The 20,555-nt window shown below is 37.7% G+C and overlaps 1 protein-coding gene across 2 annotated transcripts in view; it reads left to right on the plus strand.

Moving 5' to 3' along the window:
• The first annotated feature begins 18,079 nt into the window (after positions 1–18,079).
• The window catches only part of HGF (hepatocyte growth factor), a 55,113-nt gene continuing 52,637 nt past the window's right edge, over positions 18,080–20,555 (plus strand). For both annotated transcript variants that reach the window (XM_030457898.1, XM_008493115.2), the window contains exon 1: positions 18,080–18,242. In XM_030457898.1, the coding sequence (XP_030313758.1) occupies positions 18,167–18,242 (76 nt within the window). In that variant the 5' untranslated portion in view covers positions 18,080–18,166. The remainder of the gene's footprint in view (positions 18,243–20,555) is intronic.

Here is a 20,555-nt window from a genome sequence, read left to right on the forward strand (position 1 = left end):
ATACTACATAGCTACCAAAAGTCAAAGAATCATAGCTCCAAACCCCCTGCCCTAGACAAGGACAACTCCCACTAGAGCAGGTTGCTCCAATACCCTGTCTAGCCTGGCCTTGAACACTGCCTTGGGAGGGGCATCCACAATTTCTCTGCAGGAGTTTTATCACCCTTGCAGTCAAGAATTTCCACTCAATATGTAATCTAAATCTACCTCATTTCAGTTTGAAACCATTACCCCAACATTCTTGGAGGCCCTTCAGGTACTAGAAGGCCTCTATAAGGTCTACCCAGAGCCTTCTCTTCTGGTTGAGCAATCCCAGCTCTCTCGGCCTATCATCATAGGAGAGGTTCTCCAGCCCTCTGTGTTTTCCTAAAAGTTCAACAGGCAATATGTTGCTTGACATCTGATTAGTTCTAATTCTGACAATGCAAATTTGAGAGCCACATTCTGCATTTCAATTTTACTTTTTGTTTCCTGTCCTCTGGAAAAAGATGTACTAGGCCTACCCATATGAAGCGTGCTGATCTGTCATGAGCTAGCACAGCTTTACCATGTTGCATTTCTATCTCATTTCTTCTCTTCTTCCCTCTGTCTTCTCTTAACAGCATTGGCAGGCTACAGTGAATGGCTGTAGCAGTCTCACAGGTGGTGTCTAAACTGATCTGTGGGGGTGAACATAATGTGAGTCAAAATCCTGATTCCTGGTAATTCAGATTATGGACCAGTGCTAGACAGTTGCTTTGATCCAATTTCCTGAGTGTTGAGGTCTGCAAACCAAGAGCTGAGGGAAGGAATACAATTTGTACCTGTGATGGAATGAATGCTAATCAAATTCAAGGTAGCAATTTTTTCATTATTCGGGCAGCATGTGGTTTTACAAATCATCTTTAAGTCATGTTTCCTCTGAGTTTTCCCATCCACTTAATTAAAAAATGCATGTGGAACATTTTATTTATTTCTAATTTCTAAAATCTTTATATGGTATGCATTTGAAAAGTAAATTTTCAGAGTTATTTTTAGTATCTTTTTAAAAAATATTGTAGTGTGTCTACTGTATAAAATACAATAAATCAAACTTTTGCTATAATGCTTGATGTTTTATAACATTTGATGTTTACAAAAAAACTCAACTCAAAATTCAGACACTTAAATTTAGTTTTCTATGATATAGATGTCTGTGTATGAGCTAGATGTGTAAGATCCCATTCTGATCTCTTAAGGTCTGCATTCATATCAGTTGAATGCAGTTGGTTAACTGACTAGGGGTTTTTTGACTCTGTGGTCAAAGGACTACTCTATCAAAGGATTTGAATCAATTACATATACAGAGGTAACTAGTGCAATATGAGACACTGTGGAGTGTCCGAGAACATTGCATAGGATTAGAAGTTAGCACAAAACATTTGCAGAAGATCCATGCTCCAATGTATTAGAAGTGACAGGTCAGATATTTTACCCTGGGGAATCTCAGCTAATGTTGTATCTTCCTATATTTAGAAATATTAAGTAATTTGTCTCCTAACTTGCAGAGGTTATAATGAGTTTAGTTGTATGTAGATACTTACATGTAGACACAAAAATTCATGTAACTAAATGTCATGACTAAATCTGGATTGGAATCCCACTCCGTGCAGGTGGAAAGCAGCTTTGTTAAAAAATACCTGGGCATCCTTCTGGACACCCAGATGAACATAATCCATCAATGGGCCCTGGTATCCTGGGCTGCACTGAGTGTTGCCAGCTGGTTAAGAAAAGTGGTCCTAACCTTCTACTCAACACTGGTGAATCCACATCTGGTGTGGTTTATCCAGTTCTGGGTTCTGCAGTACAAGAGACACATGGACATACTGTAGAGTCCAAAAAGGGCCACAAAGATGATTAAAGCATCTCTCATATGAGGAAAGACTGAGTTTAGACTGTTTAGCCTGCAGAAGGGAAGGCTTTAGGAGTGATCTTAAGAATCTATATATACACAAGGAAGAAGTAGACAGAGCCAGGATCTTTTCAGTGTTGCCCAGTGACAGGAAAAGAGGCAATAGACACACACTGAAGCACAGGAGGCTCTTTCTAAACTTAGGGAAACTTGTCCACTGTCAGTGTCATTAAACACTGGCACAGGTTGCCCAAAGAGTTTGTTGAGTCCTCATCATTGGAGATATTCAAAATCTTTCTGAACATAGTCCTGGGCCAGGAGGTTTGGGTGGCCCTGCTTGAACAGGTGAGTTCAACCAGATGACTTTAAGATGTTCCTTTGAACCTCAGCCATGGTGTATGTTGAGAAACATATATAGAAACAGATTGGTGCTGACTGGTAGCGATAACATAATAAAAAACCCACTTCTTTCTGGGATAACCTTCTGTACAAGCCCTGGATCATCGCACTGAATTTCATAATTTGCGATGATTATAAGGAGATGTGCTTCCATTTACCACATGTTTCAGAAACAGGGACCACTCAGATCCAGTATTTTGAGTATTTATTACCTTCCTTGTTGGTTACTCTCGAAGAAATATACAGTGTGTCTGAAGAGACCAGGTACTGTCAGTGGTGATGACAGCAAATAAAAACTGGAAGGTGTATGACGTATTTACATTTGACTGCAAGATCCTCTGTTTCAGTTTAGCAAATTAGCTACTCAGAAATTTACTCATCTGATCAGCAGCTGTTTTCTGATGGATCAAACTGCATTTGGCAAAGAGAATAATTTCCTCATACACATCTGAATGCCATCTATAGTCATATGTCTGAATGTTTAAGGGAGGAGTTTGCTCACATGCTAACGGTTGCAAAGTGTTTAAATTTTCATTCCTTTTTTTTTTTTTTTTTTTTTTTTTTTAATTTTTCTCAGAGTTTCTTCTCCTGAAGAAAATATAAACCAAACCAAAAATCCCTAAACTCAAAACTTAATGAAGTAATCTGAGGAAAATTAAAGGCAATGGAAAGGGAGAAGAGAAGAGAAGAGAAGAGAAGAGAAGAGAAGAGAAGAGAAGAGAAGAGAAGAGAAGAGAAGAGAAGAGAAGAGAAGAGAAGAGAAGAGAAGAGAAGAGAAGAGGAGAAGTGAGAAATCCATATTTTTAAATCATAACTAAATAAGCCAAATAAAATATTCTGTGTGAAATACTGGCTCCAAAGAAAGTATGAAACAAACACTGTATTTCTTGTATCTTCTAAATATTTTATTGCTATCAATAAAATCTATAATTTAATTAAAGAAGAAATTACAATGTTGACTGAAAGCTATAACATTAGTGCAAGAAACATTAGTAGCACTAATACTTTTAAATGTTGACAAAGATGTTCCCAATCCACCTAATTATGGTTTAAGTATCGTAAAGAGGATTATGCAAAAATGAATAACCCTTTCTCTGTATGGGTTATAATCCTATGAACATATAATTTAATTTTTTTTTAATTACTGATTTCTAGCTTTGCTCCTGCAGACCTGTCAGAGCAGATTTCAAGCTTTTAATGAATGAACAGAGCCATACAACACCTTCTGGAAATTAAGGTTAAGAACTGTTGCTACTAAAACTAAAGCAAGTGAGATTAAGTTATTTATTCATGGATATTATTCTTATCCAGAATGTTTACTATGGTAACATGTTCCCATATGGATTCCTAAAATAAAGACATCACAGAACATCAGAGATATAATAAAAACATAAAAAATAAGTAGTGCATAGTTGTGAATTCATTTATAACTTCCATGTGCTGTCCTCCTGACAAGAACACTGGTTTCATTGACTTCTTGAGCTCTTGACTCATCTCGTATTTGACCAAAAACACAGAGACAAAAGAAATGACTTTCCATTATTATAGGAATTTATTATTTTTTTCTTTTCTTAGATTTTTTTTCCATATGATGAAATGTCAGTATCTGATATTTTGAATATAATATTGAAAAGCAATTGAACTGCAGCAAATAAAATGGTTCATTCTGGTTTAATTCTCATATATTTTATAGTTCTTTCTGTTACCATTAATTATGATTTTAATTTAAAATATCTAGAAACTTCTTCAAACTGAAAAATGTAATTTTAAATTCTGATATCTGTGAAAAAGGTAATATTTTTTGTAATGTCAGAGCTGCTTAAATATAGAATAAAGAGACACTTAGAATGTACTATTTCTTCAGTTTCACTTTTGATTGCTTTGTTATTTTCAGATATCTGACCTGCAAAGTCACAGTCAGTTGCAGTTAATATTCAGGATTCTGTAAGTAGTTTCATGTAACTTTTATATGTAGTATCTATACTAGCAGTTGAGATAAGTTCTTTATTTATCATATTCTGGAAGTTTAATGCATTCAAAATAACATTCTCAGTTAATCATATAAATGTTTCAAATCTCCAAATAGATTTTATCATTCTCCTTCTGGAGCTCCATTCACCTCTGTTGCATGAGTTGTGCTATATTTAACAAAAAGTATAAAAGGTTTGCTTGGTTTCTTTAAACAAGGAAAATGGTCCCCTAAAAGGAATCTGTAGTCTGTTTAGACAAAGTTAAAGAGTTGCAGCATATTCAAAATGGCAAATATTCCCTTCACTAACTTAGATCACATTGGAACATTCATGTAATTGCGTAGGAAAATTCAGAGGTACTGCCTTTGATTCCTGAAGAAATATTTGCATGTTAGCATTGTGCTGTGCCTACCAGCCTTAACTTCATCTCAGAAAGTGTAATTAGCTCAAATCCAACACAGGAATTCTGTGCCTTTCCTAGTTGTGATTCTAGAAAGAGATAAATGTAATCTTGGACATACTTTTGCTTTTATCAGCAAAGACATATTGAACCTGGATGCTAAACCTGTAAGAGAATGGAAAAGCTGAAGTGTGGCGATTAATCAGAATTTTTCTCTAGAGATAAATTCTTTCTTAATGGTTTCTTTGCAATGCCAGGGCATTAGAACCTTTACATGAAACAATAGACATTTAAAACAAATATTGAAATGCTGCAGCTAGGGTCCTTCTTTTCTCTTGCTGTGGTGCTCAGAAAATGTAAATTAAGATTTTATTGCCCCCCCAAAATTGTTATTTACAATTTAGAACTTAAGAAATCTTCATTTCAGCTTGCTGAATTGAAGGCTGGACTCAAGCCTGAGTGCACCTATTCTCCCCATCTGTTAATTCCATTGTGTTTTTGCAATCAATTTCAATGAGCAAATTTCAGCTGTAAGGATTTATGGTGAAGACACTTCGAAATGTAGGCATCTGACCAAGAGGAAATGAATACTTCCAGGATGCTTTGAGGGCAACCTAGGAGGTACCTAGAAAGTTTCACTGAATAGTATAGAGTCATTGTGCCCCCAAATGCCTATTTATTTCTAACAATGCTACAATGAAAGCTAAGAGATTACCTGAGGCATAATTGCCAAAACATAGATATCTGGCATTAGGTGAAACAAATACCACTCAAAATTAATAGCTAGGTACAAGTGAAAGACTTGTGTAAACTTTTACATTGGAAAAAGCTTTCAGTGGAGTAATTATATGTTTTATTCTTTCTTTGTGATTAGTTAATATGTGTGTGCCTTGTTACATGGCAATATGGTGGGCATGCTTTTCAGAGTTCACCACTGAGCCCACTGCCCCCAGTCTAGCTGGTTCCTGTGGGATGTGGCAGGTAGCTGAAAGCAGCATAGGGACAAACAGGTGTCCTCCTCTCAGGAGGAGGCACAGAATCATAGGACATTTTAGGTTGGAAAAGAACTTTAAGATCATCAAATCCAACTGTTAAGATAACATTGCCAAGTCCACCACTAAACCATGTTCCTAAGCACCATGTCTGCACATCTTTTAAATACCTTCAGAGATGGTCACTCAGCTGCTTCCCTGGGCAGCCTATTCCAGTTCCTGACAATCCTTTCAGTAAAGAAATTTTTCCTAACATCCAGTCTAAACTTCCTCTAGTGCAAACTGAGGCTGTTTCCTTTTGTCCTATCTCTTGTTACTAGGGAGAAGAGACCAGCACCCACCCAGTCACAACCTCCTTTCAGCTAGTTTCAGAGAGGGATATATTCTCCCCTCAGCCTCCAGACCAGCTGCCTCAGCTGATTTGTTCTCTAGACCCTTCACAAGCTTTGTTGCCGTTCTTTGGACATGCTCCAGCACCTCAATGTAGCACCTCTTGTAGTGAGAAGCCCAAAACTGAACACAGTATTAGAGATACGTGCTGTGTAAAGGGGCACGATCTCTTCCCCATTTTTTAGGCCACATTACTTCTGATATCAACCAGGATAAAATTCTAGTTATGTGTTGGGTCTTCTAATTTTCTCCTTGCGTAACTTTAGAACATCCTCCTGAGTTGCCTGCCCCTTTTTCCAAAGGTAATAAACTTTTCTTTTCTTCCTGAGTTCCATCCAGAAGTCTCCATGAAGCCAGGCCATGGTGTCTTTTGGCACATGGTGAAGGCCTCTTTCTGCACTGTTAAGAATGTCTTGAAGAATGTCAATCCTTCCTGGTCTCCTTTGCCCTTCAAGACTGCGTCCCAAGGGATTCTGTCAACCAGTCTCTGAAAAAGGCTGAAGTCTGTCCTCCAGAAGTCCAAGGCAGCAGTTTTGCTGACTCCCTTCTTACTTCTTCAAGATTTTAAAATTATCATTTAGTGATCTTTATGCCCCAAACAGCCTCCAACTGTCGTATCACCCACAAGTCTTTCTCTGTTTGCAAGGAACAAGTCATGCAAGGTGCCTTCCCTAGCTGGCTCCCTCACCAGCTGTGTCCAGGAACATTATCTTCCACACATTTCAAAAACTTCCATACTCCTAGACTGTTTCCCCTCTGCTGTGTAGTATTTCCAGCAGACATCTGGTAGGCTGAAGTCCCTCAGGAGCACAAAGCCTATTGAATGCAAAACTTCACCCAGCTGCTTTTAAAATATTTTGTCTCCTTCTTCATCCTGATTGGGCATTCTGTAACAAAGTCTCACCATGATATCTGCCTTACTTGCCTTCCACCTGATTCTTACCCATAAAGGCTGAATGACATTGTCACTATCATTAAGCTCTAATCAAAATCCTTTCTAACACACAGGGAAACCTCACTGCCACTCCTTTCTTGCTTATCCAGTTAAAAAAGTTTATAGCCATCTGTTTCAGAAAACCAGCTGAACAAGTCATCCCACCATGTTCCCATGATAGCTACTAAATAACAGTTTTCCTGATGCAGTGGCTTCCAGCTCCTCTTGTTTAATGCCCATGTGGTGCCTCTAGGTGCATGTGCACTCAGGAAGCTGGGCTTCCTTTGGTGAGGATGGAGACAGAGAAGTCTAAAATACAGAAATATGTAGGAAGTACAGGGTATAACATGGCAGAAATGCAGTGTGAGTTAAGCAGAGATTTATGTTTCCCATTTATGATAGCATTGTAATTGTCAATGATTTGTCTCGTAATATTTTTACAGACTTCCTGGACTCTAGAATATATACGAAAGTTTTCTTGTGTTCTTTATTTTCACTTTTGGTTAACTGGTGTGTATATAAAAACGCTTTTTAAAATGAATTGGTGGGTAGGCAACCTTCCATTCAAAACACAGATGCTACATCTGCATTTATTACTTAGACATGCTAAGTGGAACATTCACTTTTTTACAAGATAATGTAAGTATACTTCGTTTTCTCTAACTTACTAAATTTGGATACAACACAGTGATTCTTTATTTAAAACAGAACATTTGTGTTCTCTTACCTAGTTAAAAAAATGAATAAATAAACTGATTTATCCCCTCATTGCAGTTTCTGTTCCACAGCATTCTCATTTGTAGACATATTACGTACAAAGAAGGCTGTGTGATTGTCTTGGTGTTTGTGAAGTATGTGATCAGGCTTGGCTTAAACAGTGATGCATTGCTGAAAAATGCTCTTCCTTCCTGTTGCCTTTATGGTATGTTTGACTAAATACTCATTTCACCATGGCTGCTACTTCACTGGAATTTTTGCTGACCAGATGACCTATGATTCTCAATTTGAACATATATTTTTCTGTCCTGACATTCTTCTCTTTGAATTACATCACAAAACCTATCTTTTCATTCAGACTTGATTTTGCAAGCCTGAGATTTGTATTTAATCATCTTTGTTGTATTTTGGATCAGGGTAAAATTAAATGAGTTTTCCACTTCACTTTATGAATTTTCATCAGTAACTTCTAAGTTATTTTTAAGTTAAAGTCCTTTGAAGTGCCTTCCACATTTTCAGAAAAATATTCCTAGGCCCAAGAAAGTTATTTTTAATAGATGTCTAAAACCATGAGTAGTGCCACATATATAAATGGGAGACAATTCAGGGTTTGAATTTGTGAATATGTTTTATTTCCTCTTTAAAGGTGTCACACAGAACAACAAGTAACTTATATTATTCATCATCAAGAATTAATTTTAGGGCAAACCTAAGATAATGTTATACCTTTTCTAGAACACAATGGAAAGACCATGAGAATTAGGATGTCAAGTAGACTTTTACATGCTTTTCTGAAGCTAATCTGCCATGTAAAAGAGAAAATGTCTACAAGAAAAATTTAGAAAACTTTGGAATTACAATTTATATGATAGGTTCTGGTTTTTGGTCCTCAGACTTCTCCAAAGCTTGCACAGTATCATAGACCGGGAGTCATACTCCTGATGTGTCCCTCTGTAGCATCTGCAAAAATGTTTTTTGTGACCAGTAAAAAAGCTGATTCCTGCTGTTAACCTCCATTTTTTAACTTCCTTGTAAGAGGAGACCCTGTTACAGAGAAAAAAAAATAATAATAGGTTGGTGTTTATTGTGCCAGTATCATATCTATACAAAATGGACTCTCTGATGTAAGTGGTAGAACATTTCAAGCTTTTATTATTCCTTTATCTCCTTAACAAAGTTTCTTCATAAATTTATAACACCATGAAGAAGCATGTTCTCCAGTTCTATTTGAACTCCACTTTTCAGCAGTCACAAAAGTCTGCAAAGTCAGAAAAGAAAACAACAGGATGGTAGTCAGCCAGCTTGATATCCCACCTTAATGGTCTGCTACCTGGAGTTGTGGTTGCAGATTGATGTTACCTTGTAAACTTTTCTTTTAGTGTTTGTTTCTTAGACCAAAAATTAAATTATAAATCTTAGCCCATGTAACCATATTTTTAAACACTCAACAAACAGGAAGATTTCTGTAATTGTGTGGGAATTTTTATAAAACATTTTAGATGAGAAAATAAAGAAAATGAAAAAGAAGAAAGTAGGATGGCAGAGAGAAAGTTAGAGAGCCTGATAGAGAAGGAAAAAAAGGAGAAAAAGAGAGAAAGAAATAGAAAAAGAACAAATTAAAATTAGGAGGGAAGAAAGGAGGAGGAATGAGAAGGAAAATACTAAATTTCATATAGACTGTCAGCTACAGGCAATAAAGCATAGAAGTGGTTTACCAGAGTAATTAGTGGTCTTTTTTTCTTCTTCGTCTTTTTCTTTTTTTTTTTTTTTTCCCCCCTCCGGGGTGTGTGTTCATGTGTTTGGTTTTGTTGGGTCTTGTTTGTTTGTTTGCTTGTTTTAAATATTTAACCTCCTGTTAAATATTGGAAAATTATTTCCAGATAGAGTCAGCTTTCTACTCCAGTCCTTTCAATGGGATTATGTCAGACATCCTTGTCATAAAATACAAATTAATTGTAGATAGTGGGCTTACTATTTAATCTTGGAAAACCAATACCAGATTTCTTTTTCCTGTAGAAACTATAAGAAAAGTAGTTCAAATATTATTCGTCTCAAGCTGAGTGACATAGCCCTCTATTTCCTGTGGGTGCTCAATGCACATTCTCAGTGGTTTCATAACTGAAGAACATATGCATAAAATAAACTCAGGCAAAAATAGACAGGTTTTTTGCCATTGGTCTTTAATGTATAAATTGGAACCATGTTGTTTTACCTACTGGGAATAAATGAAGAAATAAATATTTCTTCTTCATTACTAAATTGTAATGGTAAAATATAGCTAATCAGATATGTGATGTACAGGTCTACATATTTTGAAAAATGTTGGTTTTATTTTCTTATTAAAACTGTTTATTCAACTGTTTACATGAGCAGCAGAGGACACAGAGTTTCTTGGCTTTTAGTTTGTTTTGTGGTTTTGTGTTGTTTTTCTCTTAAGGAAAAGCAATAAAATTACAATACTGAACATTTATTGTTGCATACTATACAAAAAAGATATATTTCAGAGATTTATATGTGAAACATTTTCCACTAGAAGTAAAAAGCTACTCACAAAATTGTATATTTGAAAATTCCTTGTCCAGCTGATTTTTTTCATACTTACATTTAGCTATTTACCTGAAATATTGATAGGTTGCATAAAGAGAGAAAAAATACAGAAATCATCATGAAGATAATTTATTTACTATCACCAAAAATTGTATGAGCATCAAATGTTGGCAGTTGGGAAGCATTCTAAGAAAGTAATATTGCAAACTAATTCTGGTTTTATACTTTTTTTTTTTAGACAACCTTCATTGATTACTCTCAGATTAAACTTCTGTATAAGTGGACTTTCCCTTTCACCCAATCTGAAGATTCTTAAATTCTTAAATCTGAAGATTCTTAAATTATAAACCAATGTTACCGATCTGCTAAGTAAAATATACAAGGATTATTAATCTGTATATATTTTTAGGAAAGACTTAGAAAAAAACCCCCAAACAGTAATAATATGAAATCAGAAATAATGTGTTTCAGTTTAGAATACACCACCACTGTTATCCAGAAGAAAAAAAAACTTTTCCATTAATCTTTTTCTATGCTACTGTTTTGATGCATCTGTTTCTTTGTACCAATGTGATTTTATTAGGAGTATAATTTCATTTAATAATCTGATAAAAAGTCATTGAAACAGGCCATCATACCAGCTTGCTCAGCAGTAGTGTTCCAAACTGAAAAAACCTTATTATTTAATTGTTAAGTTTCATTTTGGACAGAAAAAAAAGGGACCAAAGCTTTGGAAAAGCTGAGAAAAGCTGATGCTTGTGAACCAGCAGATAGACCGTAGATAACTAAATTTGACTTTATTTTTGCTTTAGAAGTTGGTAGCAAAATCCTCAGCAGAATATGCTAAGGCAAGAATATACTCTGCCACTGTTTAATGTACAGTGAAACCTAATCATCAGTGTTCAGATTTCACCTATAAGTTTGGCAACAATTTATTTCAGTGAAAAGTGGGGACTGAGTACTTGGTAAGAATAGGCACCATACTGTTGAGGTATGGAATGCTAAAAGTAGCATACAAGAAAAGTATATATGTTTTATTGGTGCAGCAAATGTAGAGCAATCACACTGTTATCAGTGTCATTTTGGTACCAGCACTGCATTACTTAAAGGTCATAAGACCTTTAAGGGACAATACTGTATTGAAAAAAAAAAAGTTTTCTATCTAGTATGTAAAGAAATGGAAACAGCTAAGAATTTTGACAGTTTGCCCTAGTCTTCCTTTGAGAGTTCCTGTCTTGATTCTTCAGCCACATGTCTCTTTTCCCTACTTGACTATTTTCCAGTAGCTGCATTACAAAGCTCATATCCCAGACAAGGAGACTTTGATTCAAATAAAGTACCCAAAGCTTGTTCTTGAAAAGAATTCAGGTTCCTCCTCTGATAACATCTTTTCTGATGTCTTGGCAAGCTTTCTGTCTCTGGGGTTACAATAAAGCAGGAGAGATCACTGCTTTATGGCCATGGATTGCAAGCTCTTTTTTGTTTTCTCTGAGCTGCTATTAATATGTCCTTATGTCTGAGAGATTGGTAGGAAACTGATGAATCCCCATTGAGGTTTCTTTCTAAAATCTTTAACAGCACCCTAGATAGAAATTTTCGTCTTTTATGTGAAATCCTACAAAATTTACTCTTGACAAGGAAGTTCTGGAAGACTTCATTTTCTGGAATTCAAAGGGCTAATGCTTTTGTCTCTGGATTTTTGAATTTCTGAAGGTATTCCATAAAATAAAATTCACTGTCAAAACTCAGCTTGATTTTAGTCTCTGTTATGCCAAGCATATTGAAAAGTACATCTTAAAATATCTACCAGTCAGAGATATTAAAAGGATTTTTATAGCAACACCTCATATTGTTTTAAAACTCTGAACATTCATCTGTTTGTAGCTGGTCTTTCTACATCAGTTTTGGTGGGGTGTTCTCAAATTATCTCTCAGTGATGTTTCTTTTCCAGAAGTATCATACAGAAAGATTGGGACCCCTTGATGTCTGCCAATGATCTTATCTCCCCCAGAGGTAAAATGTATACTACAGAAAACTTGTTTTAAACTCCTCCCAACTTAAAACTACACGTTTAAGTTGAACAAAACAATACATGGCATTGAATTAACATCTCTGCAATTTTTTGTCAGATTTTTCATGGAATTTTTTGTTCGTTTGTTTTGCAGATTTAAAATCAGAATGACTGTAGATTGTCTTAGCCATTGAATGTTTTGGACTGATGTTTTCAAGTTTTTCAACAATTAAAAAAGCCTAGGAACGTACTTAAAAATATATATACAAATGTGTATTACCTTGACCATGACTGAGCTTTTTAACTCACCTAAATCTACAAAAGAAGGAAGGCTTTGCAAATTAAAGAACAACAGACAAAAAAGGGAAATCTAAAGACTGGGCAATAACTGCAAATGATTTTGGCTGAATGTCTGTTTTTCAGATTACTTTGTCCTAGAGAATTTATATTCTAAAAAGCACACTGCCTTATCTGCTAAAAAAGAAACTCCTATGAAGAAGCACAAATTCATGCTTATTTGAATGGCTTGTTTGCATAGATAGTAACTATAATCAATTAACTCAGTAACTATGGTGTGTAATTAAGGGGTTCTGAGGCTGTTACTTCATATCAAATGTATGCAGCTTTTGTTTGTTTTTCCAATATCCAATACTACAAACTGATTTTGGTAGATTAAGGTCAAAATTAAGTTAATTTTTTCTTGCCTTCTTGCTCATAAACAAACAAACAAAAGAAGAACACACAAAAGAAAGAGAGAGAGAAAAGTCTATTGTAAAGCTTTTGCAGATCACAGTGAGCCTTTAATAATAGAAGTAAGGTACATTTGAATTTATTTAACAATACTGCCAATGACATTTATACTTCCTAGACTTTCTTGGAACTGCAGAGACTAATAGAAGAAGGAATAAAGAAACAAATTTAAACAAGTATACAGTCAATGTACATAAATTCTGAGTACATACAATGAACAATTCTTCTGAGTTGAGCAAATGGTTTTTGCTTTGGTTTTGGTTTTACACTCCAAATAGTGTATAGACTCAATGCAGCAAACTCCCACAAACTTCAGTTGAATATTACTTGGAAATTTAATGAAAATTTTTGCATTTTGATTAATTTTTGCATGATTTTTTTTCCAAAATTTATCTTCTTGTAGATAAAGGATTTAGGAGTGGAAATATCTACATTTTGATCAGATAAAATTTTATCAGGTATTTTCTACTAACAGCAAGATGCTGTATATAAATTCTACATTTTTATTTTATTACTGTTTCCAGAAATATTGAAAACAGTAATTTCCAAACTGATGTTGAAGGGCTGTATTACCATCAGCTGCCACTGGACACCATGCCATAAATGGTTGAAATGGCTTTCGTACTAGAACTTAAAAATTGTTTTGTTATTCATCTCAGCTACCTCTTAATACACAGCATATAACACACATATATAAAGCAGTTTAAGTATGTCTTATGCAGGAAAAGAGTAAAGAATTTATGTTATTAATGGACTGTAGGGATCAACACTGGATTACTTGACTATGGTTTAGAACCCAGACCTGAGCACCTTAGAGTCCAGATGTGTGGAAAACTGTGAATTATATATATGTGAATTTTATGAATATATGTGAATTATAATGGGTGGAACCAAGTGCAAGCAAGTCACTTTGTAGCTCATGTTCCTCTTTACGGTCAAAACTTCAAAACCATACTTTTCATTCCCCAGGAGCATGCATTTGGTTATAAAACGGTGACTAAACCATGTAGTATTTTGCCTATGTCCTGTATCATTTTTCATTAATTATTTGTTACCATGAAAATGCCCAGTCAAGGTGTGAAGCTGCTTGCAACGTCTTATTTTTGGGTAGAGAAAAGTACAACTCTATTATCCCAAGTCAAATCATACCGTGTCTTGCACCTACAAAGCCAGCTAATAGCCCCTGAGTAATTTTTATGTATCAGCTCTGACATGGGCTTAGTGAATAGGAAGCTTTTTAAAGCTAAACAGTTAAGGTTATTGAATATGCCTGTGGTTTTACCTGGGAACACTGTTTGCGAAGGTGACTACCTCAGGACTTTAGGTTAGGGTTTACTTTGCAGAGGGAGGTGTGGTTCTTGTCTTCATTCTTTGTTTTCCTGGTTGGGTGATCAACAATAAGCCTCATCTGAGGTGTCACACACCCATTTCAATTTACTGGGCTCTAAGCACTTGACTGGTGAGGTGAATTTCCCCTCTGGGACCAGCAGTTTGGTTCTGCAGCATTTGGTATGATGACATGTAAAATCCTTTTGGCGGAATGTAAAATGGTGGACTCAGGGGACACTCTGAGCTTCCGCTTTCAACTAGACATTAATCTCTGTGCTTGGATCTCACTACCTCTTTCCTTCTCTTCCTTTCATCTTTTCTACCCCATTTGTCTCTTTTTTCCTTCCTTCATGAAGAAGGCTTAGGGACTGAGCTGGAAGGTGTCATGTGTCCAGCTGGGGCTCTGGCTGATGTACCTCAACAACTATTGACACCAGGCATGTTCTGGATCTCTTTTTAAACTCTACCTTTCCAAGCAGTCCATTCCTTAATCTTATCCCTTCCTAGTTTCAAATTGAGTTTATAAAAAAATACAAGACAATAAAAGTTCATTTGGCTTTAAAAGTGAAGTACAATTGCTTAGTTTAAATTTCTCAGGAAGCCTCAGTCTTTTTATAAACTCAGTGTTGAACATCAATTACTACATGCACTTGTTTTTGTATTTATTGAGCTTATAATCCAATAGGACCTTCAAAAGTGATACCTATACCAGTTACAGTAAGTGGAGAGGTTTATTTTGAACTCAAGAGGTGATTCATATGACAGATGCTGGTTCATTTAGAAAAGCTTTCCTTTAAAACTAATTGTGATGTGGTATTATTCTCTGAGTGTGTGATGATTCCTGCTAAAACTGTAAATATCTAGCAGTTCTGAATAGCAAGTTACTTCTGAAAAAAAATTCAACTGTGGTTATGCTGAGAAAAGGCAATATAAAAATAGCAGGTTTTATGTATTTGGTCATGTCTGCTTACTTTTCCAACCAAAATAAGGTTTTCAAACTTTTTTATTCATGTAGGCAATCCACAGAAAACACATCTTTGGTAAAGTGTGCAGTAATTCTTTTCAGATATCTTCTACAGAAATAGTGTGCTACTTTTCTAATACAGAGCTACAGTGATTTGAACCTCAGGTTATCAGGGCTAGTCTGCAAAGCTGCCAAAAAAAAACCAACCCAAACCAAACAATACAAGAAACCCAACACAAAAATCCCCATTTTCAGATAAGCACCAAACCCAGAAAAAAATAATTCATATAAACAGAAAAAATGCCCTTAGAAGGTCAGAAAACAGCAGAATATTCTTGCATAAACCCTACAACTTTTGATTATAAGATTTAGATCTTTTGTTTCTCTATGTGCAGACTGAAATGTAACATGGAATTCTTTCTGAAACCTAAGCATGAAATGCAATTTTTTGCAGTCTTCCTTCATATAGAATTTCATATAAAGGTAAAATTTGATTGAATTGAACTTAAGTATCATACCTATTTTATAAAATACATGGGTCAAGAAGACACAGAATACATATCATACTACATTTTGCAGTATATGATGCAAGACCATTTCCAAAAACCCAGATGCAAACCTTTGTCTTGACTACTTACTAATAGACCATCTGATTATAGAATCTATAGGACCTTTCCCTTTCTAACCTCCTTTCTGTCCCAAGCCCTCCACTCTGTGTGCTCTGCTTTCCAATGAGGGGAGATCTATGAGGATTATGAAAAAGGTAGAGGTATCTTCCAGCAGGTCTCCAAACTTAGACAAATGGAGAGCAAGGTCTATGAGTTGCACCTGCCTGTGATAATATACACAGCTAAAGAAGCTTAAGCTTGTGATTTGAGCTCTTAAGAAGAACTACAGGCAGACCATGAATAATAAACAGGACTACGTACTAATAATGGGAATCCATATAGGAAAATATTTTCACCATTAAGAAGCACCCTACTCCTCAAGAGATACAGCAGAAATCTTCCTGAAATTTGGCAGAAATCTGACTACAGGCCAACTACTTTCCTCAGGGAAGTCAGTGGCAAAAAAGTTATACTTGACTTTGATGTTGCATGATTTTGTGCTTTATAGAAAAAGAAAAAAAAAAGTCATTCATTACATGCATGGACAGCAAGTCAAATACATCTGCTTAGCAGAATGTGGCTATTTTAGGCTCGGCATAGTGCTATGATTGTTTTTGTTGCTTACTGTTTATATTTATATCTATCTTTAAGCACAGGGAGAAAAACAGAAAACAGAAACTAAGTGAGATAAGCATGTTCTATCAATTGCATTGGAAAAGGGTTTCACACAAGGTCATTGGCCAGTGGAAAATGTATTCTCTGTTCTCAGGTTGTGGATCTCTAAGGAACTTCTGTAAGTTAAGTTTAGAACACAGAAAGTAGAGAAAAACAAGAACAGAAATAAATTTATTTTTTCTGTAATGCCAAATGTTCAAAATATTGTCTTCACAGACTCTCTCTCAATGCTTTTCTGTCCCTTTTTTTTTCCACTTACCAGTGTAGTAACTCCCAAATGGAACTATTATGTTTTACCACTAAGCGTAAATTGAGTGGAAAAAAAATATGTTTGAGCAATATAGGGAAAAACTGAAGAAAAGTTAACAATGAACATTTGTGGCTTTGGCAACTGCATTTTTAATAAAATCTGTTTCACTCAAAGGTGTTTATCAGCAGTATGGATAGTAAGTCTGGGCAAAGAAGTCTTGGCTGGAGAAGGAGACCAATTTTCTGACTCATATGGCATGGGGCCACATGCAGGTCTCTGGTTTATTTGTGGAAAATGGAGGGAAACAGTTTCCTGTGTTGTCACACACACATGCTATAGACAGTAGGTGGGTGTATGGGAGAAAGGATCAGTTTAAATTAAGGCAGAACTTTTCCTGAAGTGTTTATTTTTGAACACTCGTGTGTCACGAAGGCCAGTTTCATGACTTTAAACATAAACTAATGCCATTGCTTCCATGAGGTTAAAATGAAGTGCAACAGAGGGATCACAACCACTTGGCCTGCAGAAGGGGAAAGGGTCAGGCCACGCTTCGGACTGAATCTTGTCTCTGTGGAGCGACACCAGCCAGCTGATACTTGACCTTTACATTCCTCAGAGTTGCCACAATTTTGGGGAAGTGGCATTTGTCAGATGGCCAAAGAACGCAATGGAAAGGCCAGGCTGATGAGCAGGGGCAGTCATCAACAGATTGGAGGAAAGGTATTTTCTTACTGGCCTTGCTTTGTTCATGGACATGAGGGAGTTCTGCTAAAATGTATTTGAATGAGGGTGATGCCTGGGGAAGGGGCCAAGGGGCAGGTGTAGAAAGAGGGAGGTTATGACAGGAAATGTCTGCAGGGAGGGAGAGTTTTGAGCAGGCCACAGGTGAAAGAACAGAGAGGGATGGAGAGGATGGTGGGAGGCTCTGGGGGGATGGCAGCAGCTGTTGCTGGCTTCAGGGCCAGAACTGGGGGGCCCGTCCAGGCCCGGCTGCTCCTTCTGAGCCCCTAAGAGATGAAAGAAGGGAGGCTGGGGGGAAGGAGGGAGGGAAGGATAGAGGGAGGGATGAGGCGGTGGGAGCCCTCTCCCTGGGCTGCCTGTGGGGCGGAGAGGAGGCAGCTCCTGGGGAGGGGAGGAGGAGAGGAGGCAGAGAGGGGATGTTGTTAAACAGTTTCTTACCGTAAGAGGGAGTTGGGACCCAGATCTTTCCAGTTAATCACACAACAAACTTAGATCATCGCAATAAAAAGCAGATCGGCTCACTCTGCCTCCTCTAGTGACCGGCTGTACACAGGGTCCTTCCGAGGAGCCCTCTCCTCTTCTCCTCCCCTACAGCCGCCGGGGGGGCCCCGCCGGCACCATGTGGGTCACTCAACTCCTGCCCGCCTTGCTGCTCCATCAGCTGCTGCTGCTTCCCAGCACCATCCCTGTGGCAGGTCAGTGTTTCTATCACTTCGCTAGTGACATCCCCCCCCTCCCGCCTTTTCCACCTCACAGCCGCATCATTCTCCCTGTCGCCGCTGTGGTGAGGGTGGGTGCTCGGGGCGGTGCAGCGGGAGCAGCCCCCGCAGGTGGGGCAGGCGGGGAGACCCCCGACACCTCCGGCGCTCCTCAGCTCCTACCTGCCCGGTGGGGCCGGCACTTCGCCCGCAGCCGGCATCCGGGAGGGGGCTGAGGTGCGCCAGCCGCTGGTTCCCGCCCAGTGCCACCAGCTCGAGGAGGGGTGCGGAGCGATGCGGTGCGGAGCTGCGTGGAGCGTTCGGGAGGCAGCGCAGCGGGTCGGGACATGCCTCATTCTGCCTGCTGCAGGGTGTCGAGGGGGCACTCGGAGCTGTCTGGGGACGGGGAGCCCTGGAAGCCCTGAGAGCGGGGAAGGAAACATCGTTTACCCCTAGATGCTCCCGGCAGTTGTCAGGACATGAGGAAACATGTGTCCTTAATTTCCAAGTGTTAGAATAAATTTGAAATAACAGAATTTGACAAGGAATACCCAACGAATATCCAGGACAGTACGTTGCTGAGAGGAAATACCCTTGATGAAGTTCAACAGCATGAGCATGCTATTTCCAGACCGAAATACTTGTAATTTCATTAGACGTTCCCGCTGAAATCCGGGAGGTGGAGGGGGGAAAGGAACAAACAATAAGTAATCAAGTGCTGGAAGCTCTTTAGCTGAATTTCTTTCCTGAAGTGTCCCCCTTGGACTGGATATCTGAAGAGCTAACTCTGTGTTTCTATTGGCCCCCTGGGGAGACGCTTAAGGGAAAAAAAGTTTGCAAAGGTTTCTACAAACCTTTCCTTCCTTCCGCCAACATTGTTAGGGTCAGACCTTTGAACAGACAGAAACAAAAGACAGCCACAATTCAGGGAAAGGATCTGCCAGGAGTGGGTAGAGTGAGGGCAAGCGCACGCAGCGTCTGGGACCTGGGGCAACGCCTTGAGGGCGTCAGGCGAGGTGTATGGCAAGTGATGCTAATGACTCGAACACACATCTTCATTTTCTAGTTTAAAAAAAAAAGTTTTTTGAAATACAGTAGTAAAGTGAAATATTTTGGGATCTGAGAGGCAAGTAAAAAAAAAAAAAAATATCATGTGCAGTAAAATCTGTCTTTTCTCACCTACAGCAAGACTGTGGTTGTGTGGGATGCTGAACATCTCATAAGAGCTTCTGTGTTCAGTCTGCTCAGAGATAATTTTGTTTTTGTGGGCATTCTTAGCAGGTGACACAGTTACAAGAACTCTGCTACTACACTTTTCTGAACTCCTTTTCCATGTACAATGCCATTTACATTTTATGGACATGTGACTGCTCTAAGAAGTGATGACTAGAGCTGGTTAGGAATTTTCTGAGGAAATGTTGGGGTTTTTTACTGGAAAATGTTGACCATCAAAACTTTACACAAAAATAATACCTTTTAAGCAGAAGCTTTCTTTGGCTTGGTTCTTCACCCAAAAAATGAGGGAGAAATTTTCAGCACGAGACATTAACAATAGCTCGTGGTACCTGCTGCTGAGGAACCTTCACCTGCCAGGGAAACTTAAAAAATTATGGACTAGTTTGACTCCTCCAACTTTATTCCATGGGCAAAAGATATAGAAACTGGTCCATAGCCAAGTTCAAAAGAAGCTTGGTCATGCTTACTCTTTTGGTAGTCAGGACATTTTTCTTGAATGAGAAAAAGTCCTTGTTCTCCCTGACTGTAGGCTCTTAGTGCTGGTCTGTAGTTTACCAAGCTCAATGAATATTAAATCTCTCTAATCTTCCAACAGGAGAGATTGAGAGATAGCCTTAGTACTGCCATTATCAGTAGGCTGATGATTAGGGTTGTGCCTTAACCAATGGGTTCTCCAATTTAGGAATGGATGGTTCATCTTGATGTGGAAGAAAATTAGATTTCCAAAACTTCAGAATCTTTCACAGAGTAGAACTTGTTTTCGGGCCAGCTTTCATAGTGACAGTTTCTTGGCAACCCTCTCTTTCTTAGCTTTCCTCCCCCACCCGTCTTAATATTAATCAAACCCATTGTTTGCCTTATGGGTAAGAAAGAGGACTCTTACCACAAGCTGCAATTGTGCTTACCTCGCTTTTAAAAAATATATGAATTTAAGCAATAAGTGTTTAAATTTTAAAATTTAGGCAAGGGGAAGCAAGGCCATTCCTTTATGGAGAAATATTGATTTATTTCTAAACATATATTGTATCTCTGTACAGGATGTTGAACTCTTTTTATTGGGATGTTTTTAAGAAA

This window comes from Calypte anna, chromosome 1 (assembly GCF_003957555.1).
Source record: "Calypte anna isolate BGI_N300 chromosome 1, bCalAnn1_v1.p, whole genome shotgun sequence".
Lineage (NCBI taxonomy): Eukaryota > Metazoa > Chordata > Aves > Apodiformes > Trochilidae > Calypte > Calypte anna.